The sequence below is a fragment of the Bufo gargarizans genome, unplaced genomic scaffold (assembly GCF_014858855.1).
Source record: "Bufo gargarizans isolate SCDJY-AF-19 unplaced genomic scaffold, ASM1485885v1 fragScaff_scaffold_347_pilon, whole genome shotgun sequence".
Classification (NCBI taxonomy): domain Eukaryota; kingdom Metazoa; phylum Chordata; class Amphibia; order Anura; family Bufonidae; genus Bufo; species Bufo gargarizans.
Genome location: NW_025334099.1, coordinates 89679 through 117520, shown reverse-complemented (window position 1 = coordinate 117520; position 27842 = coordinate 89679). Strand labels below are relative to the sequence as shown.

General features: G+C 46.5%; 1 protein-coding gene across 1 annotated transcript in view; it reads right to left on the bottom strand.

Moving 5' to 3' along the window:
• Positions 1–3341: 3341 nt before the first annotated feature.
• Positions 3342–27842, bottom strand: part of LOC122922422 (RNA-binding protein Nova-2-like) — a 52226-nt gene continuing 27725 nt past the window's right edge. Inside the window, exons 3-4 of the mRNA XM_044273023.1 lie at positions 7126–7292; positions 3342–4878 (exon numbers count right to left, since the gene is read on the bottom strand). Of these exons, the coding sequence (XP_044128958.1) occupies positions 4036–4878; positions 7126–7292 (1010 nt within the window). The 3' untranslated portion in view covers positions 3342–4035. The remainder of the gene's footprint in view (positions 4879–7125; positions 7293–27842) is intronic.

Here is a 27842-nt window from a genome sequence, read left to right as displayed (position 1 = left end):
TGTAAGAGCAGTGAGACTATGGACTCTTTACTGTAAGAGCAGTGAGACTATGGACTCTATACTGTAAGAGCAGTGAGACTATGGACTCTATACTGTAAGAGCAGTGAGACTGTGGACTCTTTACTGTAAGAGCAGTGAGACTATGGACTCTATACTGTAAGAGCAGTGAGACTATGGATTCTTTACTGTAAGAGCAGTGAGACTATGGACTCTACGGTAAGGGCAGTGAGACTGTGGACTCTTTACTGTAAGAGCGGTGACACTATGGACTCTATACTGTAAGAGCAGTGAGACTGTGGACTCTGTACTGTAAGAGCGGTGAGACTATGGACTCTGTACTGTAAGAGCAGTGAGACTATGGACTCTACGGTAAGAGCGGTGAGACTATGGACTCTTTACTGTAAGAGCGGTGAGACTATGGACTCTATACTGTAAGAGCAGTGAGACTGTGGACTCTTTACTGTAAGAGCAGTGAGACTATGGACTCTTTACTGTAAGAGCAGTGAGACTATGGACTCTATACTGTAAGAGCAGTGAGACTGTGGACTCTTTACTGTAAGAGCAGTGAGACTATGGACTCTATACTGTAAGAGCAGTGAGACTATGGACTCTTTACTGTAAGAGCAGTGAGACTATGGACTCTACTGTAAGAGCAGTGAGACTAGGACTCTATACTGTAAGAGCAGTGAGACTATGGACTCTATACTGTAAGAGCAGTGAGACTTGGACTCTATACTGTAAGAGCAGTGAGACTGTGGACTCTTTACTGTAAGAGCAGTGAGACTATGGACTCTTACTGTAAGAGGCAGTGAGACTATGGACTCTTTACTGTAAGAGCAGGTGGTGGACCACTATGGACCTCCTATACTGTAAGAGCGGTGACACTATGGACTCTATACTGTAAGAGCAGTGAGACTATGGACTCTGTACTGTAAGAGCGTGAGACTATTGGACTCTGTACTGTAAGCAGTGAGACTATGGACTCTACGGTAAGAGCGGTGAGACTATGGACTCTTTACTGGTAAGAGCGGTGAGACTATGACTCTATACTGTAAGAGCAGTGAGACTATGGACTCTTACTGTAAGAGCAGTGAGACTATGGACTCTTTACTGTAAGAGCAGTGAGACTATGGACTCTATACTGTAAGAGCAGTGAGATATGGACTCTTTACTGTAAGAGCAGTGAGACTATGGACTCTTTACTGTAAGAGCGGTGAGACTATGGACTCTATACTGTAAGAGCAGTGAGACTATGGACTCTTTACTGTAAGAGCAGGGAGACTATGGACTCTTTACTGTAAGAGCAGTGAGACTATGGACTCTATACTGTGAGAGCAGCGAGGCTATGGACTCTTTACTGTAAGAGCGGTGAGACTATGGACTCTTTACTGTAAGAGCGGTGAGACTATGGACTCTTTACTGTAAGAGCGGTGAGACTGTGGACTCTTTACTGTAAGAGCGGTGAGACTATGGACTCTTTACTGTAAGAGCAGTGAGACTATGGACTCTATACTGTAAGAGCAGTGAGACTATGGACTCTTTACTGTAAGAGCGGTGAGACTGTGGACTCTTTACTGTAAGAGCAGTGAGACTATGGACTCTTTACTGTAAGAGCGGTGAGACTATGGACTCTATACTGTAAGAGCAGTGAGACTGTGGACTCTTTACTGTAAGAGCAGTGAGACTATAGGACTATCTACCAGAGTAGGTTGTGATGGTGAACTCAGTGGGCTGAGTGTATTTCTGGAGTGTTTGTTGTGGCTGACATTGTATACCAAATTTTGTTGCCCTCTCTTAGGTGTAGTCCTTTGAGGGGGGGGGGGGGGGATATAGCTGAGTTTACCTCTAGTATGAAGTGGATGGGGCCAGTCCATGTCTCTGTGTATTTCACTATACATAGCGCTAGTTATTAAAGGAGTTCCCTGGGAATTAAGAAAATTAAAATACTTATATATTACTATAAATAATACTGCTGAGTCTCTGTAGGAATAGAGCTCATGAGGAGACATACAAAACAGAGAGGATGGACAGGACATGCTGTGGTGATGGATACTACATACAAGAGCTGCTGCTCATTACCTCCACCTCTTCTCTGTACTTCATGTCTTCTCATGAGCTCCATTCCTACAGAGATACAGCTGAAGATTTTATCCGCTGTATTCAGAATCCCTGACAGGCAGAACATAGATTCAGCTGAAGATCTTATCAGCTGTATTCAGGATCCCTGACAGGCAGAGGAGAGATTCAGCTGAAGATCTTATTAGCTGTATTCAGGACCCCTGACAGGCAGAGGAGAGATTCAGCTGAAGATCTTATTAGCTGTATTCAGGACCCCTGACAGGCAGAGGGGAGATTCAGCTGAAGATCTTATCAGCTGTATTCAGGATCCCTGACAGGCAGAGGAGAGATTCAGCTGAAGATCTTATCAGCTGTATTCAGGATCCCTGACAGGCAGAGGAGAGATTCAGCTGAAGATCTTATCAGCTGTATTCAGGATCCCTGACAGGCAGAGGAGAGATTCAGCTGAAGATCTTATCAGCTGTATTCAGGATCCCTGACAGGCAGAGGAGAGATTCAGCTGAAGATCTTATCAGCTGTATTCAGGATCCCTGACAGGCAGAGGAGAGATTCAGCTGAAGATCTTATTAGCTGTATTCAGGACCCCTGACAGGCAGAGGAGAGATTCAGCTGAAGATCTTATTAGCTGTATTCAGGACCCCTGACAGGCAGAGGGGAGATTCAGCTGAAGATCTTATCAGCTGTATTCAGGATCCCTGACAGGCAGAGGAGAGATTCAGCTGAAGATCTTATCAGCTGTATTCAGGATCCCTGACAGGCAGAGGAGAGATTCAGCTGAAGATCTTATCAGCTGTATTCAGGATCCCTGACAGGCAGAGGAGAGATTCAGCTGAAGATCTTATCAGCTGTATTCAGGATCCCTGACAGGCAGAACAGAGATTCAGCTGAAGATTTTATCCGCTGTATTCAGGATCCCTGACAGGCAGAGGAGAGATTCAGCTGAAGATCTTATCAGCTGTATTCAGGACCATAATCCCTGACAGGCAGAGCAGAGAGGAGGATCAGGCAGCTCTATAGCTCAGTGTTGTGCAGTAATCCATCCTCCTGTGTGATAACAGGTTTTGTGTGTACTAATAGGATGGCGGACATTTTATTTTCCCTGATGATTGCTTTCTAGACAAAATGAGCCATTATAACTAATGAAAGGTATTTCGAAATATGTTTTATAATAAAGTAATATTTAAGTATTTTTAGTAATTTTATTTTCTCCATTTTTGGAGAAGGCCTTTAGTGAGCCCACATCCCAATGACCACACACTATGCACGCTGCTAGAATCCATATTTTATAGTTTATACAGCAAACATTTGGAGATATTTCTATCACTTGCCGCTGATTTCATGAGCCTTTTGCTTTAAATATCTATAACAAATGCACATCTGCAGTAAAAGCAGTTTTGGCCTTTTTAATGTTACGACAGAAGCAGCTGAGGGGATAACATTGTCCAGTCATTGCCCCAGAGAATTTCTAACTACCAGGTTTGGCATTGTGCAGGGCTCCCACCGAGTGCAGGACGTGGTTTTGGCACTACTTCTATGTAGGTTTTGGCACATATGACGTTCTGAGATGTCACTGGGACATGTGATATGTTCACATATTACTGCATCCACCATGTTTTCAGCCAATATCATGTGTCAGTTCCAGGAGGGTTGTGAGTGGACTCATCTTTCCAGTGCAAAATCTGCGCTTATTGCTTTTGTTCCTGTCTTCACATTTTAAGGTTTTTAACAAATGTTGCCCTCTGAGCGCCATCCATGGATCTATGGAACCTTCAAGGAACAATTACAAAACCCCTTTGCTTCTGTTTCCTGACATTATGGCTCCATGGTCAAGTCCTTCCCAATACCCTGACGTTGTAAGTCCATATTCAACCCACAGAGACAAATAAGTGACCTTTGCTTGTCCCTATGACTCTCATCCCCCTCCCCCCACTCATTAGCCTCTCTCCACATCACATTCTATCCCACTTTTTGGGGGTTGCTTGAGCGCACGCCCTGCTCATATGCCACCCTCTGCCCGATCAGATACTGTGCTGCTTGTGTAGCGCCTGGTGGGCCAGTGATGGTGACTTTCCTGCTTCTTGTTCCTGGAACAAATTCCCCTTTCTTTGAGATTTGAATTCGAGCTCCTGTCAGCTCTTGATATTCCACCAGCGTTTTGCCACCTTTGCCCAGTATGGCACCCACCAATGTCTCTGGCACTGCCATTTCTAGCGTTTCTTTTCCTGCAACACTTTCTGCCGCCAACTTGTCCATGAGAATTCCTCCTCCTCCAAGCCCAAGAGCTGGACCAGGTTCACCCGTGTACGATGCCAGAAGACTGACTGCTGCTGGATGGACACCACCCACCAAGGGGTTAAATCCCAGGCCTGTACTGTAACCGTAACTGGCCAGCGTATTTAGGGCAGTTGAGATGGCCAAGAGGTCTCCCCCAGAGATGGCTGGAGGGGCTGGTGGTGCAGTAGGGAAAGCGGCAATGGCTGGTTCTACTGTCCCTCCAGCATATGGGGATCCTGTAGGGTTTGAGTTTGCCACAGGACCCTGGGAGTTGATGTAGCTGATGTTTAGATGGGCTGTGCCCTGAGGAGGGTCTTCTCTTGCTTTGTGGATGATGCTTCGTATAGCATGTTGAACTTGATTAGGCTCTCCACTCACTGTCACCACTCGTTCCTGGAGATTGGGTCCTGCAGGTTTCTGGGAGAGCTGAACCCATGCTCCTGACTCTTCCATGATGCTACGAACAGTGCTTCCACCTTTACCAATTATCAGGCCCGCTGTTGTGTTTGGGACAATTAGTTTCGCCTAAGGAAGTGAAAGAAGATAATTATTTCAGACTGGATAGTAAACATTGTGCTGGGATCAGAGTGGTAAAAATTGGGTAGGGATAAGGTCAGTATGGTATTGGGTAGGGATAAGGTCAGTATGGTATTGGGTAGGGATGGGGTCAGTATGGTAATTATTGGGCAAGGATGGGGTCAGTATGATAATTATTGGGTAGGGATGGGGTCAGTATGGTAATTATTGGGTAGGGATGGGGTCAGTATGGTAATTATTGGGTAGGGATGGGGTCAGTATGGTAATTATTGGGTAGGGATGGGGTCAGTATGGTAATTATTGGGTAGGGATGGGGTCAGTATGGTAATTATTGGGTAGGGATGGGGTCAGTATGGTAATTATTGGGTAGGGATGGGGTCAGTATGGTAATTATTGGGTAGGGATGGGGTCAGTATGGTAATTATTGGGTAGGGATGGGGTCAGTATGGTAATTATTGGGCAAGGATGGGGTCAGTATGAAAATTATTGGGCAGTGATGGGGTCAGTATAGTAATTATTGGTTAGGGATGGGGTCAGTATGGTAATTATTGGGCAAGGATGGGGTCAGTATGATAATTATTGGGTAGGGATGGGGTCAGTATGGTAATTATTGGGTAGGGATGGGGTCAGTATGGTAATAATTGGGCAAGGATGGGGTCAGTATTGTAAGTATTGGGTAGGGATGGGGTCAGTATGGTAATTATTAGGCAAGGATGGAGTCAGTATAGTAATTATTGGGTAGGTATGGGGTCAGTATGGTAATTATTGGGTAGGTATGGAGTCAGTATGGTAATTATTGGGTAGAGATGGGGTCAGTATGGTAAGTATTGGGTAGGGATGGGGTCAGTATGGTAATTATTGGGCAAGGATGGGGTCAGTATGGTAATAATTGGGTAGGTATGGGGTCAGTATGGTAATAATTGGGAAGGGATGGGGTCAGTATGGTAATTATTGGGCAAGGATGGGGTCAGTATGGTAAGTATTGGGAAAGGATGGGGTCAGTATTGTAAGTATTGGGAAAGGATGGGGTCAGTATGGTAATTATTGGGTAGGGATGGCGTAAGTATGGTAATTATTGGGTAGGTATGGGGTCAGTATGGTAATTATTGGGTAGGGATGGGGTCATCATGGTAATTATTGGACAAGGATGGGGTCAGTATGGTAATTATTGGGCAGTGATGGGGTCAGTATGGTAAGTATTGGGTAGGGATGGGGTCAGTATGGTAATAATTGGGCAAGGATGGGGTCAGTATGGTAATTATTAGGCAAGGATAGGGTCAGTATGGTAATTATTGGACAAGGATGGGGTCAGTATGGTAATTATTGGGCAGTGATGGGGTCAGTATGGTAATTATTGGGTAGGGATGGGGTCAGTATGGCAATTATTGGGCAAGGATAGGGTTAGTATGGTAAGTATTGAGCAGTGATGGGGTCAGTATGGTAGTTATTGGGTAGTGATGGGGTCAGTATGGTAATTATTAGGTAGTGATGGGGTCAGTATGGTAAGTATTGGGTAGTGATGGGGTCAGTATGGTAAGTATTGGGTAGGGATGGGGTCAGTATGGTAATTATTGGGTAGGGATGGCGTAAGTATGGTAATTATTGGGTAGGTATGGGGTCAGTATGGTAATTATTGGGTAGGGATGGGGTCATCATGGTAATTATTGGACAAGGATGGGGTCAGTATGGTAATTATTGGGCAGTGATGGGGTCAGTATGGTAAGTATTGGGTAGGGATGGGGTCAGTATGGTAATAATTGGGCAAGGATGGGGTCAGTATGGTAATTATTGGGCAAAGATGGGGTCAGTATGGTAATTATTGGACAAGGATGGGGTCAGTATGGTAATTATTGGGCAGTGATGGGGTCAGTATGGTAATTATTGGGTAGGGATGGGGTCAGTATGGTAATTATTGGGTAGGGATGGGGTTAGTATGGTAATTTTTGGGTAGGGATGGGGTCAGTATGGTAATTATTGGGCAGGGGTCATTATGATTTAGTTCTGGGTGGTAAAAAATGGGCTTGGGTAATATTAAGCAAAAACTTGGTTGTGATGCTAAAACAGAGTAGGGATAGTATGAATTTGGTAGATATTGGGCAGGCATGGGTTCAGAGGGATGACTATTGGTCAGTGGTGGGATGAGGTGGGTATATATTAGGCGAGCATGGGGTCAGGGAGACATGTTTTGGTTATAACAGTAAAAGGTACCCATAGACTGTTGGAGGTGGCACAGACCTGTTTGGCCCGCTCGGCACTGATGTTGTTCTGGGCAGGGATGAGCACCCCCAGGTCCGTCTTGGCTGCCCCTTGTGGCACCTCTCTGACCTTCTCTGCTATGAAGGTATGTACAGACAGTAGTGCCTCTGCGGTTCCCTGCACCAGACACACGCGCTCCGTTGTCCCTGTGACACAAGACAAGCTTGGTGAATAACAGGAAAACATGAGAAATGTTGGGAAGATCAGCAGCTGCCCACATGGACTTCATCAGAGCCCTCAGCAGGGAATAGTCCGCTGCATAGTAATGACAGCACAGGAGTAGCTGGGAGCCCCGCTGGCTCCGTTATCAGCCATATAATAATAAGGGGTGAACAGCGGCGGTAGTAGCCGAGGAGAAGGTGACAACTGCAGGGTGAATAATGGAGGATAATAGGATAGCGGGGTAGGTGAGGAGGCTAGCAGGACAGGGGCTTCTAGTGAAGGTTGGTGGCCACAGAGGGGTTCCCATCAATGGTAGAGATTGGTGTGGGGTCTGTTGGAGACCACCAGTGGGCAGCCCTGACTTCCAAATGGTTGTGACCGTCACTGCCACCAGAGGTCACGGCTGAAGATTCACGGACGCGGATGGAAGATTTGTCCCAACAAAATTACAGATTATTAGAAATGTCATGTGACAAATCGATGACCAATCTAGAGAGCACAGTCACATGATGTGGTGATGTCACCCGCAGTTCAGTGATGTCACTTATTTGTAATGATACAGATGTCATTTGTTCTGGCAATGTCACTTACCCTGACACCCTACATCTAACCCTAATGATGTCACTAAGCATTGTGATGTCATGTATCCTTGTAATAGTTTTTGTGTCCCAAACCGTAGTAATTGTCGGTTGTGCCCAAAGCATCACCCAGGCCATATCTAACATGTTTATAGCTGCATGCGTTGCATGTGTGGACATTTTCCTTGGCTTGCAGGACACTGTCCCTGTAAGAGAAAGATGCTTGTTTAGTTTTTTCGGGAAACATGATGTGCCCACATCACATGACACAAGGTGCGGGGAACAGGCAGTAGTGTGGAGGTGAAGCCACATGGTGTGAGAGGGGACGGCTGGGACAAGCGGCAGGTATTTGGCCAGACGACGATTCTTGTGTGACTCTGGGTGATAGCATGACAGCAGGGATTTCAGACCGGCCTGGTTAGGGCTAACCCTAAGAGTTAGAACCTCCAAGTGGAGGGGCACCGTGCAACTGCTACGGTGTCCGGAGGAGGGACCCAGAGCTGAACATGAAAGCGCTGCATTTACAGTATGCCCGCGTACCAGGAAAGTGGGTGAGGCAGCGGGGCTCATACAACATTTTGTTATGGGGCCCAGTGAGATTTGTGAAGACCCTGGTGCCACCACAAGCACCTAAGACCTGAGTGTTGTGCTGCATATTAGGCCCTGTAACGGACCGTTTCAGCAGACAAGGGGTTAAAATCCGTTTAGGCGATATGCCCGTTTCTGAGAGACAGGCACAGCTACTGCAGAACACCAAACTCCCGAACTGGATACAAAATAGCACTCCAAACTGGAATAGCTGCTAGCAGACGAACAGGAAAAGCATACAATCAGCTTACACTCCTGGCAATCAGTCTCCAACAGCATACAGGGAATCCCCCCAATAACGAGACAAGGCTCCGTATTGAGGGTCAAGCAGTGGTCTGACGTGCTGGCACACCCAGCCTGGTTTTTATTAGTTGTTGCAAATACAGGACAGATCTAACACATCCCCACAATGCATCATGGTTTCCTCCTCTCTGTCCTGGAGACAACCGAGGGCAATCCAATTATCTCTCAGGACAAAGGGAGATCGCCAATACACATGTGGAGACAACAGGACAGACATCACCATTTAAACACACAATGGGACAATAGAACCACACCCAGCATATTCCTCCCAAGCTGACAAGTTACACTTATTATAGGTTGTTACAACTTTGTGAGGTTACATTGTCCATACATATAACATACATCAATTTAAACAGTATAACTTGGGGACAAATCTATCCAAAATTCCCTGGAATAGGTTCAGGGGTTTAAAAGTTAGTATGGGCCATAATCCTGAGGCAAGAGGCGTTTAACCGCCTCCGGACTGCCTAACGCAGATGTGCGGTCCGGAGGCGGCAGCCCTGCGCAGAGTGACGCATATACGCGTCATCTCGCAAGGGCCGAGATTTCCTGTGAACGCGCGCACACAGGCGCGCACGCTCACAGGAACGGAAGGTAAGCGAGTGGATCTCCAGCCTGCCAGCGGCGATCGCTCGCTGGCAGGCTGGAGATGTGATTTTTTTAACCCCTAACAGGTATATTAGACGCTGTTTTGATAACAGCGTCTAATATACCTGCTACCTGGTCCTCTGGTGGTCCCTTTTGTTTGGATCGACTACCAGAGGACACAGGTAGCTGTGTAAAGTACCACAAAACACCACACTACACTACACCCCCCCCCCGTCACTTATTAACCCTTTATGAACCCCTGATCACCCATGATCACCCATGATCACCCCATATAGACTCCCTGATCACCCCCCTGTCATTGATCACCCCCCTGTCATTGATCACCCCCCTGTAAGGCTCCATTCAGACGTCCGTATGATTTTTACGGATCCACTGATACATGGATCGGATCCGCAAAACACATACGGACGTCTGAATGGAGCCTTACAGGGGGGTGATCAATGACAGGCGGGTGATCACCCATATACACTCCCTGATCACCCCCCTGTCATTGATCACCCCCTGTCATTGATCACCCCCTGTAAGGCTCCATTCAGACGTCCGTATGATTTTTACGGATCCACGGATACATGGATCGGATCCGCAAAACGCATACGGACGTCTGAATGCAGCCCCTGTGTACTGATCATACCCTTAGGATAGTGGCAGGGGCGTAACTACAGTTCTATGGGCCCCAGGGCAAACTTTGAATTGGGGCCCCCCTCGCGAGCCTTTGCTACCAGACCTCCCCCGCCAGCCTCTGTCCCTACCCATACCCTCCCCCCCTCTGTATGAAGCCATACATAAAAAAATATAATAATACTCTAGTCACTAGAGTATTTTTTATTTATTTTTGAATGTATGGCCCACACTGACTGCATATGAGGGGGAGATGAATGATGATCAGTGGTGCCGTGCGGCAGTGTGTCTGAATTCAGAAAGGGGGAGCCCGCGCCATATGAGGACAGCCAGGGGCAGCAAATAATGAGGGGGCAAAATAAAAAAAAAATACTCAGTGGGCAAAAAATTTCAAATATATAGAGGGAATGGGGGCAAAATGAAATATAGTGAGACTCTTACTATATTTAATGTTGCCCCCGCCCACTCCCTCTATACATTTTGATTTTTGCCCACAGAGTATTTCATTTTCATTTGCCCCCTCATTACTTGCTGCCCTATTATGGCCGGTCCGGGCCCTTCTGAATTCAGACACACTGCCTCACGGCACCACTGATCATCATTCATGTCCCCCCTCCGTATGAAGCTGGACGCAGGTGTGTGCCATTTTTTACATTTAAAAAAAAAGTCTACCTACTCTTGTTTGTTCCGCTGCCGCTCTCCTCACTTGAGGGCTGAGGCGGCCGGTAGGCTAGTCATTCCTGGCTGCTGTGATCCCGCGAGACCCGCCGCGGAGGTCACGGGTCTCGCGCTGACAAGTAAGCGCAGCGCAGCCACTCAAAATATAAGGAGGGCCCGCCGCACGTAATACAAAACCACTTGCGGGGCCCGCTTTACTCCATCTCTCCTGGGGGGCCCTATGGGCCCCCCTGACTTAGGGGCCCGGTCGCAATTTCGACCGCTGCGACCCCTATAGCTACGCCACTGGATAGTGGATAGTACTCTTGCATTGTACTGACCATACCCTTAGGATAGTGAATAGTACTCTTACTGTGTACTGACCATACCCTTAGGATAGTGGATAGTACTCTTACTGTGTACAGACCATACCCTTAGGAGAGTAGATAGTACTCTTACTGTGCACTGACTATACCTTTAGAAGTGTGGATATTACTCTTACTGTGCACTGACCAAACCCTTAGGAGAGGGGATAATACTGTTACCGTGCATTGACCACACCCTTAGAATAGTGGATAGTACTCTTACTGTGCACTGACCATACCCTTAGGTGAGTGCAGACAGCCTATCACACACCTTTTATACCCAACAAGGGATACAGACGTGGACAAAATTGTTGGTACCCTTTGGTCAATGAAAGAAAAAGTCACAATGGTCACAGAAATAACTTTAATCTGACAAAAGTAATAATAAATTAAAATTCTATAAATGTTAACCAATGAAAGTCAGACATTGTTTTTCAACCATGCTTCAACAGAATTATGTAAAAAAATAAACTCATGAAACAGGCATGGACAAAAATGATGGTACCCCTAACTTAATATTTTGTTGCGCAACCTTTTGAGGCAATCACTGCAATCAAACGCTTCCTGTAACTGTCAATGAGACATCTGCACCTCTCAGCAGGTATTTTGGCCCACTCCTCATGAGCAAACTGCTCCAGTTGTGTCCGGTTTGAAGGGTGCCTTTTCCAGACTGCATGTTTCAGCTCCTTCCAAAGATGCTCAATAGGATTGAGGTCAGGGCTCATAGAAGGCCACTTTAGAATAGTCCAATTTTTTCCTCTTAGCCATTCTTGGGTGTTTTTAGCGGTGTGTTTTGGGTCATTGTCCTGTTGCAAGACCCATGACCTGCGACTGAGACCAAGCTTTCTGACACTGGCTAGTACATTTCTCTCTAGAATTCCTTGATAGTCTTGAGATTTCATTGTACCCTGCACAGATTCAAGACACCCTGTGCCAGACGCAGCAAAGCAGCCCCAGAACATAACAGAGCCTCCTCCATGTTTCACAGTAGGGACAGTGTTCTTTTCTTGATATGCTTCATTTTTTCGTCTGTGAACATACAGCTGATGTGCCTTGGCAAAAACTTCGATTTTTGTCTCATCTGTCCACAGGACATTCTCCCAGAAGCTTTGTGGCTTGTCAACATGTAGTTTGGCATATTCCAGTCTTGCTTTTTTATGATTCGTTTTCAACAATGGTGTCCTCCTTGGTCGTCTCCCATGTAGTCCACTTTGGCTCAAACAACGACGGATGGTGCGATCTGACACTGATGTTCCTTGAGCATGAAGTTCACCTTGAATCTCTTTAGAAGTCTTTCTAGGCTCTTTTGTTACCATTCGGATTATCCGTCTCTTAGATTTGTCATCAATTTTCCTCCTGCGGCCACGTCCAGGGAGGTTGGCTACAGTCCCATGGATCTTAAACTTATGAATAATATGTGCAACTGTACTCACAGGAACATCTAGTTGCTTGGAGATGGTCTTATAGCCTTTACCTTTAACATGCTTGTCTATAATTTTCTTTCTGATCTCTTGAGACAGCTCTTTCCTTTGCTTCCTCTGGTCCATGTCGAGTGTGGTACACACCATATCACCAAACAACACAGTGATTACCTGGAGCCATATATATAGGCCCAATGGCTGATTACAAGGTTGTAGACACCTGTGATGCTAATTAGTGGACACACCTTGAATTAACATGTCCCTTTGGTCACATTATGTTCTGTGTTTTCTAGGGGTACCATCATTTTTGTCCATGCCTGTTTCATGAGTTTATTTTTTTACATAATTCTGTTGAAGCATGGTTGAAAAACAATGTCTGACTTTCATTGGTTAACATTTATAGAATTTTAATTTATTATTACTTTTGTCAGATTAAAGTTATTTCTGTGACCATTGTGACTTTTTCTTTCATTGACCAAAGGGTACCAACAATTTTGTCCACGTCTGTATGTGTGCAGACAGCCTATCACACACCTTATATACCCACCGAGGGATATGTGTGCAGACAGCCTATCACACCTTATATACCCACCGGGGAATATGTGGGCAGACAGCCTATCACACACCTTATATACCCACCGAGGGATATGTGTGCCGACAGTCTATCACACCTTATATACCCACCGAGGGATATGTGTGCAGACAGCCTATCACACCTTATATACCCACCGAGGGATATGTGTGCAGACAGCCTATCACACACCTTATATACCCACCGAGGGATATGTGTGCAGACAGCCTATCACACACCTTATATACCCAACAAGGGATATGTGTGCAGACTGCCTATCACACCTTATATACCCACCGAGGGATATGTGTGCAGACAGCCTATCACACCTTATATACCCAACAAGGGATATGTGTGCAGACAGCCTATCACACACCTTATATACCCACCGAGGGATATGTGTGCAGACAGCCTATCACACCTTATATACCCACCGAGGGATATGTGTGCAGACAGCTTATCACATCCCTTATATACCCACCGAGGGATATGTGTGCAGACAGCCTATCACACCTTATATACCCACCGAGGGATATGTGTGCAGACAACCTATCACACCTTATATACCCACCGAGGGATATGTGTGCAGACAGCCTATCACACCTTATATACCCACCGAGGGATATGTGTGCAGACAGCTTATCACATCCCTTATATACCCACCGAGGGATATGTGTGCAGACAGCCTATCGCACCTTATATACCCACCGAGGGATATGTGTGCAGACAACCTATCACACCTTATATACCCACCGAGGGATATGTGTGCAGACAGCCTATCACATATATACCCACCGAGGGATATGTGTGCAGACAGCCTATCGCACCCCTTATATACCCACTAAGGGATATGTGTGCAGACAGCCTATCACACCTTATATACCCACCGAGGGATATGTGTGCAGACAGCCTATCACATATATACCCACCGAGGGATATGTGTGCAGACAGCCTATCGCACCTTATATACCCACCGAGGGATATGTGTGCAGACAGCCTATCACATATCTTATATACCCACCGAGGGATATGTGTGCAGACAGTCTATCACACCTTATATACCCACCGAGGGATATGTGTGCAGACAGCCTATCACACCTTATATACCCACCGAGGGATATGTGTGCAGACAGCTTATCACATCCCTTATATACCCACCGAGGGATATGTGTGCAGACAGCCTATCGCACCTTATATACCCACCGAGGGATATGTGTGCAGACAACCTATCACACCTTATATACCCACCGAGGGATATGTGTGCAGACAGCCTATCACACCTTATATACCCACAGAGGGATATGTGTGCAGACAGCCTATCGCACCCCTTATATACCCACTAAGGGATATGTGTGCAGACAGCCTATCACACCTTATATACCCACCGAGGGATATGTGTGCAGACAGCCTATCACACCCCTTATATACCCACCGAGGGATATGTGTGCAGACAGTCTATCACACCTTATATACCCACCGAGGGATATGTGTGCAGACAGCCTATCACACCTTATATACCCACCGAGGGATATGTGTGCAGACAGCTTATCACATCCCTTATATACCCACCGAGGGATATGTGTGCAGACAGCCTATCGCACCTTATATACCCACCGAGGGATATGTGTGCAGACAACCTATCACACCTTATATACCCACCGAGGGATATGTGTGCAGACAGCCTATCACACCTTATATACCCACAGAGGGATATGTGTGCAGACAGCCTATCGCACCCCTTATATACCCACTAAGGGATATGTGTGCAGACAGCCTATCACACCTTATATACCCACCGAGGGATATGTGTGCAGACAGCCTATCACACCCCTTATATACCCACCGAGGGATATGTGTGCAGACAGTCTATCACACCTTATATACCCACCGAGGGATATGTGTGCAGACAGCCTATCACACCTTATATACCCACCGAGGGATATGTGTGCAGACAGCTTATCACATCCCTTATATACCCACCGAGGGATATGTGTGCAGACAGCCTATCGCACCTTATATACCCACCGAGGGATATGTGTGCAGACAACCTATCACACCTTATATACCCACCGAGGGATATGTGTGCAGACAGCCTATCACACCTTATATACCCACAGAGGGATATGTGTGCAGACAGCCTATCGCACCCCTTATATACCCACTAAGGGATATGTGTGCAGACAGCCTATCACACCTTATATACCCACCGAGGGATATGTGTGCAGACAGCCTATCACATATATACCCACCGAGGGATATGTGTGCAGACAGCCTATCGCACCTTATATACCCACCGAGGGATATGTGTGCAGACAGCCTATCACATATCTTATATACCCACCGAGGGATATGTGTGCAGACAGTCTATCACACCTTATATACCCACCGAGGGATATGTGTGCAGACAGCCTATCACATATCTTATATACCCATCGAGGGATATGTGTGCAGACAATCTATCACACCCCTTATATACCCACCGGGGGATATGTGTGCAGACAGCCTATCACACCTTATATACCCACCGTGGGATATGTGTGCAGACAGCCTATCACACCTTATATACCCACCGAGGGATATGTGTGCAGACAGCCTATCACACCTTATATACCCACCGGGGGATATGTGTGCAGACAGCCTATCACACCTTATATACCCACCGAGGGATATGTGTGCAGACAGCCTATCACACCTTATATACCCACCGAGGGATATGTGTGCAGACAGCCTATCACACCCCTTATATACCCACCGAGGAATATGTGTGCAGACAGCCTATCACACCTTATATACCCACCGAGGGATATGTGTGCAGACAGCCTATCACACCTTATATACCCACCGAGGGATATGTGTGCAGACAGCCTATCACACCTTATATACCCACCGAGGGATATGTGTGCGGACAGCCTATCACACACCTTATATACCCACAGAGGGATAAGTGTGCAGACAGCCTATCACACCTTATATACCCACCGAGGGATATATCTGCAGACAGCCTATCACACCTTATATACCCACGAGGGATATGTGTGCAGACAGCCTATCACACACCTTATATACCCACCGAGGGATATGTGTGCAGACAGCCTATCACACCCCTTATATACCCACCGAGGGATATGTGTGCAGACAGCCTATCACACCCCTTATATACCCACCGAGGGATATGTGTGCAGACAGCCTATCACACCCCTTATATACCCACCGAGGGATATGTGTGCAGACAGCCTATCACACCCCTTATATACCCACCGAGGGATATGTGTGCAGACAGCCTATCACACCCCTTATATACCCACCGAGGGATATGTGTGTAGACAGCCTATCACACCCTTATATACCCACAGAGGGATATGTGTGCAGACAGCCTATCACACCCCTTATATACCCACCGAGGGATATGTGTGTAGACAGCCTATCACACCTCTTATATACCCACAGAGGGATATGTGTGCAGACAGCCTATCACACCCCTTATATACCCACCGAGGGGATATGTGTGCAGACAGCCTATCACACCCCTTATATACCCACTGTGGGATATGTGTGCAGACAGCCTATCACACCCCTTATATACCCACCGAGGGATATGTGTGCAGACAGCCTATCACACCCCTTATATACCCACCGAGGGATATGTGTGCAGACAGCCTATCACACCTTATATACCCACCGAGGGATATGTGTGCAGACAGCCTATCACACCTTATATACCCACCGGGGGATATGTGTGCAGACAGCCTATCACACCTTATATACCCACCGAGGGATATGTGTGCAGACAGCCTATCACACCTTATATACCCACCGAGGGATATGTGTGCAGACAGCCTATCACACCTTATATACCCAACGAGGGATATGTGTGCAGACAGCCTATCACACCTTATACACCCACGAGGGATATGTGTGCAGACAGCCTATCACACCTTATATACCCTCCGAGGGATATGTGTGCAGACAGCCTATCACACCTTATACACCCACGAGGGATATGTGTGCAGACAGCTTATCACATCTTATATACCCACCGAGGGATATGTGTGCAGACAGCCTATCACACCTTACATACCTACTGAGGGATATGTGTGCAGACAGCCTATCACATATCTTATATACCCACCGAGGGATATGTGTGCAGACAGCCTATCACACCTTATATACCCACCCAGGGATATGTGTGCAGACAGCCTATCACACCTTATATACCCACCGAGGGATATGTGTGCAGACAGCCTATCACACCTTATATACCCACCGAGGGATATGTGTGCAGACAGCCTATCACACCTTAAATACCCACGAGGGATATGTGTGCAGACAGCCTATCACACCTTATATACCCACGAGGGATATGTGTGCAGACAGCCTATCACACCTTATATACCCACCGAGGGATATGTGTGCAGACAGCCTATCACACCTTATATACCCACCAGGGGATCTGTGTGCAGACAGCCTATCACACCTTATATACCCACCGAGGGATATGTGTGCAGACAGCCTATCACACCTTATATACCCACCGAGGGATATGTGTGCAGACAGCCTATCACACCTTATACTCCCACGAGGGATATGTGTGCAGACAGCCTATCACACCCCTTATATACCCACCGAGGGATATGTGTGCAGACAGCCTATCACACCTTATATACCCACCGAGGGATATGTGTGCAGACAGCCTATCACACCTTATATACCCACCGAGGGATATGTGTGCAGACAGCCTATCACACACCTTATATACCCACTGAGGGATGTGTGCAGACAGCCTATCACACACCTTATATACCCACCGAGGGATATGTGTGCAGACAGCCTATCACACCTTATATACCCACTGAGGGATATGTGTGCAGACAGCCTATCACACCTTATATACCCACTGAGGGATATGTGCAGACAGCCTATCACACCTTATATACCCACCGAGGGATATGTGTGCAGACAGCCTATCACACCTTATACTCCCACGAGGGATATGTGTGCAGACAGCCTATCCCACCCCTTATATACCCACCGAGGGATATGTGTGCAGACAGCCTATCCCACCCCTTATATACCCACCGAGGGATATGTGTGCAGACAGCCTATCACACCCCTTATATACCCACCGAGGGATATGTGTGCAGACAGCCTATCACACCTTATATACCCACTGAGGGATATGTGTGCAGACAGCCTATCACACCTTATATACCCACTGAGGGATATGTGTGCAGACAGCCTATCACACCTTATATACCCACCGAGGGATATGTGTGCAGACAGCCTATCACACCTTATATACCCACCGAGGGATATGTGTGCAGACAGCCTATCACACCTTATATACCCACCGAGGGATATGTGTGCAGACAGCCTATCACACCTTATACACCCACGAGGGATATGTGTGCAGACAGCCTATCACACCTTATACTCCCACGAGGGATATGTGTGCAGACAGCCTATCCCACCCCTTATATACCCACCGAGGGATATGTGTGCAGACAGCCTATCCACCCCTTATATACCCACCGAGGGATATGTGTGCAGACAGCCTATCACACCCCTTATATACCCACCGAGGGATATGTGTGCAGACAGCCTATCACACCTTATATACCCACTGAGGGATATGTGTGCAGACAGCCTATCACACCTTATATACCCACCGAGGGATATGTGTGCAGACAGCCTATCACACACCTTATATACCCACCGAGGGATATGTGTGCAGACAGCCTATCACACCTTATATACCCACCGAGGGATATGTGTGCAGACAGCCTATCACACCTTATATACCCACCGAGGGATATGTGTGCAGACAGCCTATCACACCTTATATACCCACGAGGGATATGTGTGCAGACAGCCTATCACATCCTATATAAAAACGTTATTAATACAAAGCATTTGAGTTTTTATAGAAAGAAATCTACCCAATGTCGGTCTAGAGAGAGCCGGTATCAACCACTTTGTAGGAGTCTGATTTGTCCCTATACATATTTCGAGCTAACAGGGCAAACATCGTAGCACAGAGTCTAACAATGGGCTGATTAGTTTAACCTCTTAACCACCTCCCGTCCGCCCATAGGATATAAACGTCCGGGAGGTGGATCTTTATTTCTGAATGGACGTTTTAAAATATCCATTCAGAGATTGCAGCTGCTGATCGGGTTGCCCGCTGTCAGTGACAGCAGGGCAACCCTTAGAGAAGGCAGGGACAGTGCCCAGGTGTCCCTGCCTTCTAGATCGCTGCATACACAGTGCTGTATACAGTGCAGGAACCGCTATGCGCTTCCTGTTCCGGCCCGGCGGTCATGTGACCGCCGGGACCGGAGAGTGCAGGAGCTGTGTGAGGTCTTTCAGAGACCTCGATCAGCCCTGCACTGAGGCTGTACGCGCTGTATTGCGCTGTGCGGCCTCTCTGGGGGGTGTATTTACACTGTAACTGGGGCTACTATGTCAGCCCCAGTTACAGGAGAAATCAACAGTGAAAAAAAAAAGAAAAAGTGAAGTAAATGTCCCCCAGAGGGTCTTGTATCACCTTATGGGGGACGAAAAGTGTAAAATAAAAAATAAAAAAAGTAAAGTGTTGAAAAAAAAAAGGTTTCACATGTAAAAAAAAAAAATCCCCAAGTAAGGCCTCTTTCACACTTGCGTTGTCCGGATCCGGCGTGTACTCCACTTGCCGGAATTACACGCCGGATCCGGAAAAACGCAAGTGAACTAAAAGCATTTGAAGACGGATCCGTCTTCAAAATGCTTTCAGTGTTACTATGGCAGCCAGGACGCTATTAAAGTCCTGGTTGCCATAGTAGTAGCGGGGAGCGGTATACTTACAGTCCGTGCGGCTCCCGGGGCGCTCCAGAATGACGTCAGAGCGCCCCATGCACATGGATGGCGTACCATGTGATCACGTGATCCATGCGCTTGGGGCGCCCTGACGTCACTGGAGCGCCCCAGGAGCCGCACGGACGGTAAGTATGCTGCTCCCCCGCTCCCCGCTACACTTTACCATGGCTGCCAGGACTTTAGCGTCCCGGCAGCCATGGTAACCATTCAGAAAAAGCTAAACGTCTGATCCGGCCTTGCGGCAAGTCTTCAGGATTTTTGGCCGAAGCAAAAAGCGCAGCATGCTGCTGTATTTTCTCCAGCCAAAAACCGTTCCGTTCCGGAACTGAAGACATCCTGATGCATCCTGAACGGATTTCACTCCATTCAGAATGCATTAGGATAATCCTGATCAGGATTCTTCCGGCATAGAGCCCCGACGACGGAACTCTATGCCGGAAGACTATAACGCAGGTGTGAAAGAGCCCTAAGGAATAAAAAAAAAATATGTTAAAAATAGAAAGAATAAAATAAAATAGACATATTAGGTATTGTCGCGTCCGTAAAAACCAGCTCTATAAAAATATCACATGACCTAACCCCTCGGGTGAACACCGTAAAAAAAAGAAAAGAAATGTGTCACAACGAGTAATTTTTGTCACCTTACATCACAAAAAGTGCAACACCAAGTGATCAAAAACGCATATGTCCCACAAAATGGTAGCAATAAAACCATCACCTCATCCCGCAAAAAATGAGCCCCTACATAAGAAAATGTCTCAAAAAATAAAAGAAACTATAGCTCTTAGAACATGGAGACACTAAAACATAAATTTTATGGTTTTAAAAATGCTATTATTGTGTTAAAGTGAAACAAATAAAGAAAGTATACATATTGGGTATTACCGCGTCCGTAAAAACCAACTCTATAAAAATATCACCTGACCTAACCCCTCAGGTGAACACCGTAAAAAATGTGTGAAAACAAGCAATTTTTGTCACCTTACATCACAAAAACTGCAACACCAAGTGATCAAAAATGTGTATGTCCCACTAAATGGTACCAATAAAACAGTCACCTCATCCCGCAAAAAATGAGCCCCTACATAAGAAAATCTCTCAAAAAATAAAAAAACTATCGCTCTCAGAACATGGACACATTAAAACATAATTTTTTTGTTTCAAAAATGCTATTATTGTGCAAAACTTTAATAAATAAGAAAAAGTATACATATTGGGTATCGCCACGTCCGTAACGATCTGCTCTATAAAAATGTCACTTGACTGAACCCCTCAGGTGAACGCTGTAAAAATAAATAAAGAGAAACTGTGCTAAAACAACCCATTTTTTGGTCACCTTGCCCCATAAAGTGTTATAATGAATGATCAAAAAATCATATGTACCCAAAAATAGTGGCAATTAAACTGGCACCTTATCCCCTAGTTTCCAAAATGGGGTCACTTCTTGGGAGTTTCTACTGTAAGGGTGCATCAGGGGGCTTCAAATGGGACATGGCATCTAAAGACCACGTGGAGTTCCTTTTCTTCTGTGCCCTGCCGTGTGCCCGTACAGCAGTTTATGACCACATGTGGGGTGTTTCTGTAAACCGCAGAATCTGGGTGATAAATATTGAGTTTTGTTTGGCTGTTAACCATCGATGTGTTAAAGAAAAAATTGGATTAAAATGGAAAATCTGCCAAAAAAGTTAAATTAAAAAATTTGATCTCCATTTTCCTTTAATTCTTATGGAACACCTAAAGGGTTAACAAAGTTTGTAAAATCGGTTTTAAGTAACTTGAGGGGTGTAGTTTCTACAATGGGGTCATTTATGGGGGTATCCACTATGTAGGCCCCACAAAGTGACTTCAGACCTGAACTGGTCCTTAAAAAGTGGGTTTTGGCAATTTTCCTAAAAATTTGAAGAATTGCTTCTAAACTTCTAAGCCTCTAACGTCCTAAAAAAATAAAATGACATTTCCAAAATGATGCCAACATAAAGTAGACATATGGGGAATGTTAAGTAATAAATATTTTATGAGGTATCTCTTTCTGTTTTAAAAGCAGAGAAATAAAAATTTTGAAAATTGCGAATTTTTCTAAATTTTGGGTAAATTTGGGATTTATTCATAAATAAAGGTGAAATATATTGACTCAAATTTATGACTATCATGAAGTACAATGTGTCACGAGAAAACAATCTGTGAATGGCCGGGATAAGTAAAGGCGTTCCAAAGTTATTACCACTGTAAGCATCCAAGGGTGAGGTTGTTGATGGAAAGTATGTGTCACTGAGGCTGCTGCTCTCAGTGATGTAAATCCCGGAGGTAAATGGCGGCCAGTGATGTTAGATTGCTGAGTTGGTGGCAGCTGGAATTTGGGTCCGGGATTTAGGAGTGACTGAAGGGTTTGGGTGGGAAGGTCACTCCCGTACTCCACCTCCTGTGTTACCACCTCACCCAGCTGGAATTTGGGTCTGGGATTTAGGAGTGACTGAAGAGTTTGGGTGGGAAGGTCACTCCCGTACTCCACCTCCTGTGTTACCACCTCACCCAGCTGGAATTTGGGTCTGGGATTTAGGAGTGACTGAAGAGTTTGGGTGGGAAGGTCCCTCCCGTACTCCATCTCCTGTGTTACCACCTCACCCAGCTGGAATTTGGGTCCGGGATTTAGGAGTGACTGAAGAGTTTGGGTGGGAAGGTCCCTCCCGTACTCCATCTCCTGTGTTACCACCTCACCCAGCTGGAATTTGGGTCCGGGATTTAGGAGTGACTGAAGAGTTTGGGTGGGAAGGTCCCTCCCGTACTCCATCTCCTGTGTTACCACCTCACCCAGCTGGAATTTGGGTCCGGGATTTAGGAGTGACTGAAGAGTTTGGGTGGGAAGGTCACTCCCGTACTCCACCTCCTGTGTTACCACCTCACCCAGCTGGAATTTGGGTCCGGGATTTAGGAGTGACTGAAGAGTTTGGGTGGGAAGGTCCCTCCCGTACTCCATCTCCTGTGTTACCACCTCACCCAGCTGGAATTTGGGTCTGGGATTTAGGAGTGACTGAAGAGTTTGGGTGGGAAGGTCCCTCCCGTACTCCATCTCCTGTGTTACCACCTCACCCAGCTGGAATTTGGGTCCGGGATTTAGGAGTGACTGAAGAGTTTGGGTGGGAAGGTCCCTCCCGTACTCCATCTCCTGTGTTACCACCTCACCCAGCTGGAATTTGGGTCTGGGATTTAGGAGTGACTGAAGAGTTTGGGTGGGAAGGTCACTCCCGTACTCCATCTCCTGTGTTACCACCTCACCCAGCTGGAATTTGGGTCTGGGATTTAGGAGTGACTGAAGAGTTTGGGTGGGAAGGTCCCTCCCGTACTCCATCTCCTGTGTTACCACCTCACCCAGCTGGAATTTGGGTCTGGGATTTAGGAGTGACTGAAGAGTTTGGGTGGGAAGGTCCCTCCCGTACTCCATCTCCTGTGTTACCACCTCACCCAGCTGGAATTTGGGTCCGGGATTTAGGAGTGACTGAAGAGTTTGGGTGGGAAGGTCCCTCCCGTACTCCATCTCCTGTGTTACCACCTCACCCAGCTGGAATTTGGGTCCGGGATTTAGGAGTGACTGAAGAGTTTGGGTGGGAAGGTCCCTCCCGTACTCCACCTCCTGTGTTACCACCTCACCCAGCTGGAATTTGGGTCCGGGATTTAGGAGTGACTGAAGAGTTTGGGTGGGAAGGTCCCTCCCGTACTCCATCTCCTGTGTTACCACCTCACCCAGCTGGAATTTGGGTCCGGGATTTAGGAGTGACTGAAGAGTTTGGGTGGGAAGGTCACTCCCGTACTCCATCTCCTGTGTTACCACCTCACCCAGCTGGAATTTGGGTCCGGGATTTAGGAGTGACTGAAGAGTTTGGGTGGGAAGGTCACTCCCGTACTCCATCTCCTGTGTTACCACCTCACCCAGCTGGAATTTGGGTCTGGGATTTAGGAGTGACTGAAGAGTTTGGGTGGGAAGGTCACTCCCGTACTCCATCTCCTGTGTTACCACCTCACCCAGCTGGAGGCTAATTTAAAAGACTCACTGTCAGTGTGTGGTTGGTCTGCAGAGGACTTAGGAGCTTTCATCTCCACAGGGTTCCTGAGAAGGGAAAAGACAAGATTCTGCACAAAGGTGACTGTTATATGACACATGAGGGCTGAAGATAAGAGCTTTATGTGACTGAACTTTGATGGGCCGAAGCCAAGCCATCCTGTAAAACACAAATTTGAGTTGTGTTTTTTCCAATAAAACCCTTATGTTGCACCCAATCCTGCCGACTGCCCACCGTTTGTACAGCTGACCTCCACACCACATAGAGTGAGATATGTCAGTTTTGCAAAATTAGGCCTGGTCAGGAAGGGGGCACATGGCCCAGATGGGAAGTGGTTAAGGACGCTGCCATATTTCACCTTAAGGACCCGGCCATTTTTTGCAAATCTGACCAGTGTCAATTTATGTGGTGATAACTTAAAAACACTTTTACTTATCCAGACCGTTCTGAGATAGTTTTCTCGTCACGTATTGTACTTCATGACAGAGGTAAATTGAGTCCAAAAAATACATTTTTATTTATAAAGAAATGCCAAATTTACCCAAAAAATTTAAAAATTAGCAAATTTCAATTTCTCTACTTTTATGATAGATAGTAATACCTCCAAAAATAGTTATTACTTTACATTCGCCATTTGTCTACTTCATGTTTGGATCATTTTGGGAATGACATTTTATATTTTAGGGACGTTACAAGGCTTAGAAATTTAGAAGCAAATCTTAACATTTTTCAGAAAATTTCCAAAACCCGCTTTTTAAAGGACCAGTTCAGGTCTGAAGTCACTTTGTGAGGCTTACATAATAGAAACCACCCAAAAATGACCCCATTTTAGAAACTACACCCCTCAAGGTATTCAAAACTGATTTTAGAAACTTTGTTAACCCTTAATGGAAAATAGAGAGAAAATTTCAGAATTTCACTTTTTTGGCAGATTTCCCATTTTAATAAAAAAAATTCCAGTTACAAAGCAAGGGTTAACAGCCAAACAAAACTCCATATTTATGGCCCTGATTCTGTAGTTTACAGAAACACCCCACATGTGGTCGTAAACTGCTGTACGGGCACACGGCAGGGCGCAGAAGGAAAGGAACGCCGTACGGTTTTGGAAGGCAGGTTTTGCTGGACTGTTTTCTGACACCATGTCCCATTTGAAGCCCCCCTGATGCACCCCTAGCGTAGAAACTCAAAGTGACCCCATTTTAGAAACTACACCCCTGAAGGTATACAAAACGGATTTTAAAAACTTTGTTAACCCTTTAGGTGTTCCACAAGAATTAATTGAATATAAAGATGACATTTTAGAATTTCACTTTTTGGGCAGATTTTCCATTTTAATCCATTTGGAAAGCAGATTTCACTGGGATAATTTTAAGCGGCCATGTCACATTTGAAGAGCCCCTGATGCACCCCTAGATTCAGGGCCGGCCTTTGGGGTGTGCAAGCTGTGCGGCCGCACAGGGCACCATGACAACAGGCCGACACAGCCACTGGCGGATCCAGGGGCGCGGTAGGGGACGGCGGCGGGGGGGGGGCACAGGGAGATGAACGCTTCCATTGTGGAAGCGTTCCTCTCCATAGTCTTCTGTATTGCCGTCCTCAGGACAGAGATACAGATGACTGTGCTGAGGCAGGGCAGGGAGAGGCGTGTCCCTTTCCCTTCCTCTGATAGGCTGCCGGCCTAGTGCCTGCAGCCTATCAGAGGCAGGCGGCGCGATTACGTCATCGCGCCGCCTGAGCCGTACAGCGCGGGACACAGGCCAGAAGAGGCTGCATCGCATCACTGACACTGAGGTAAGTATAAGTGTTTATTTTTTTATTTTTATATATATGCAATACATTTAATGGCACATTGGGGGGCTGTTATTACTGGCACATTGGGGGGGGGCTGTTATTACTGGCACATTGGGGGGGCTGTTATTACTGGCACATTGGGGGGCTGTTATTACTGGCAAATGATGGGGGGCTGTTATTACTGGCACATGATGGGTGGCTGTTATTACTGGCAAATGGGGGGGCTGTTATTACTGGCACATTGGGGGGGCTGTTATTACTGGCACATTGGGGGGGCTGTTATTACTGGCACATTGGGGGGCTGTTATTACTGGCACATGATGGCGGGGCTGTTATTACTATCACATAATGGGGGGCTGTTATTACTAGCACATTATTGGGGGCACTTATTACTGGCACTTGATGGGGGCTGTTATTACTGGCACATGATGGGGGGCTGTTATTACTGGCACATGATGGGGGGCTGTTATTACTGGCACATGATGGGGGGCTGTTATTACTAGCACATGATGGGGGGCTGTTATTACTGGCACATGATGGGTGGCTGTTATTACTGGCAAATGGGGGGGGCTGTTATTACTGGCACATTGGGGGGGCTGTTATTACTGGCACATTGGGGGGGCTGTTATTACTGGCACATTGGGGGGGCTATTATTACTGGCACATTGGGGGGCTGTTATTACTGGCACATTGGGGGGGCTGTTATTACTGGCACATTGGGGGGGCTGTTATTACTTGAAAATGATGGGGGGCTGTTATTACTGGCACATTGGGGGGGCTGTTATTACTGGCACATTGGGGGGGCTGTTATTACTGGCACATTGGGGGGCTGTTATTACTGGCACATGATGGCGGGGCTGTTATTACTATCACATAATGGGGGGCTGTTATTACTAGCACATTATTGGGGGCACTTATTACTGGCACATTATTGGGGGCACTTATTACTGGCACTTGATGGGGGCTGTTATTACTGGCACATGATGGGGGGCTGTTATTACTGGCACATGATGGGGGGCTGTTATTACTAGCACATGATGGGGGGCTGTTATTACTGGCACATGATGGGGGGCTGTTATTACTGGCACATGATGGGGGGCTGTTATTACTGGCACATGATGGGGGGCTCTTATTACTGGCACATGATGGGGGGCTCTTATTACAGGCACATGATGGGGGGCTGCTATTACTGGCACATGATTGGGGGGTTGCTCTTGTTACTGGCACATTATTGGGGGCACTATAGGGGCATCTACTGAGGCCACAAAGAAGGGGTATTTTATATGGGGGCTCTGTACAGGGGCTCCCTGGACTTTGTGTGGCTGTCATGGCCCATAAAAGGTAGGAACTAGTGTTAGGGACCACTCATTAAGGGTTAATATACCTCTACACTGTGCCACACAATATACAGTATACCTCCACACTGTGCCCCACTATATACAGTATACCGCTACACTGTGCCACACAATATACAGTATACCTCTACACTGTGCCCCACAATATACAGTATACCTCTACACTGTGCCCCACAATATACAGTATACCTCTACACTGTGCCCCACAATATACAGTATACCTCTACACTGTGCCCCACAATATACAGTATACCGCTACACTGTGCCACACAATATACAGTATACCTCTACACTGTGCCCCACAATATACAGTATACCTCTACACTGTGCCACACAATATACAGTACACCGCTACACTGTGCCCCACAATATACAGTATACCTCTAACTGTGCCACACAATATACAGTATACCTCTACACTGTGCCACACAATATACAGTATACCTCTACACTGTGCCCACATACAGTATACCTCTACACTGTGCCACACAATATACAGTATACCTCTACACTGTGCCCCACAATATACAGTATACCTCTACACTGTGCCCCACAATATACAGTATACCTCTACACTGTGCCCCACAATATACAGTATACCTCTACACTGTGCCCCACAATATACAGTACCTCTACACTGTGCCCCACAATATACAGTATACCGCTAAACTGTGCCCCACACAGTATACCGCTACACTGTGCCCCACAATATACAGTATACCGCTACACTGTGCCCAACAATATACAGTATACCTCTACACTGTGCCACAC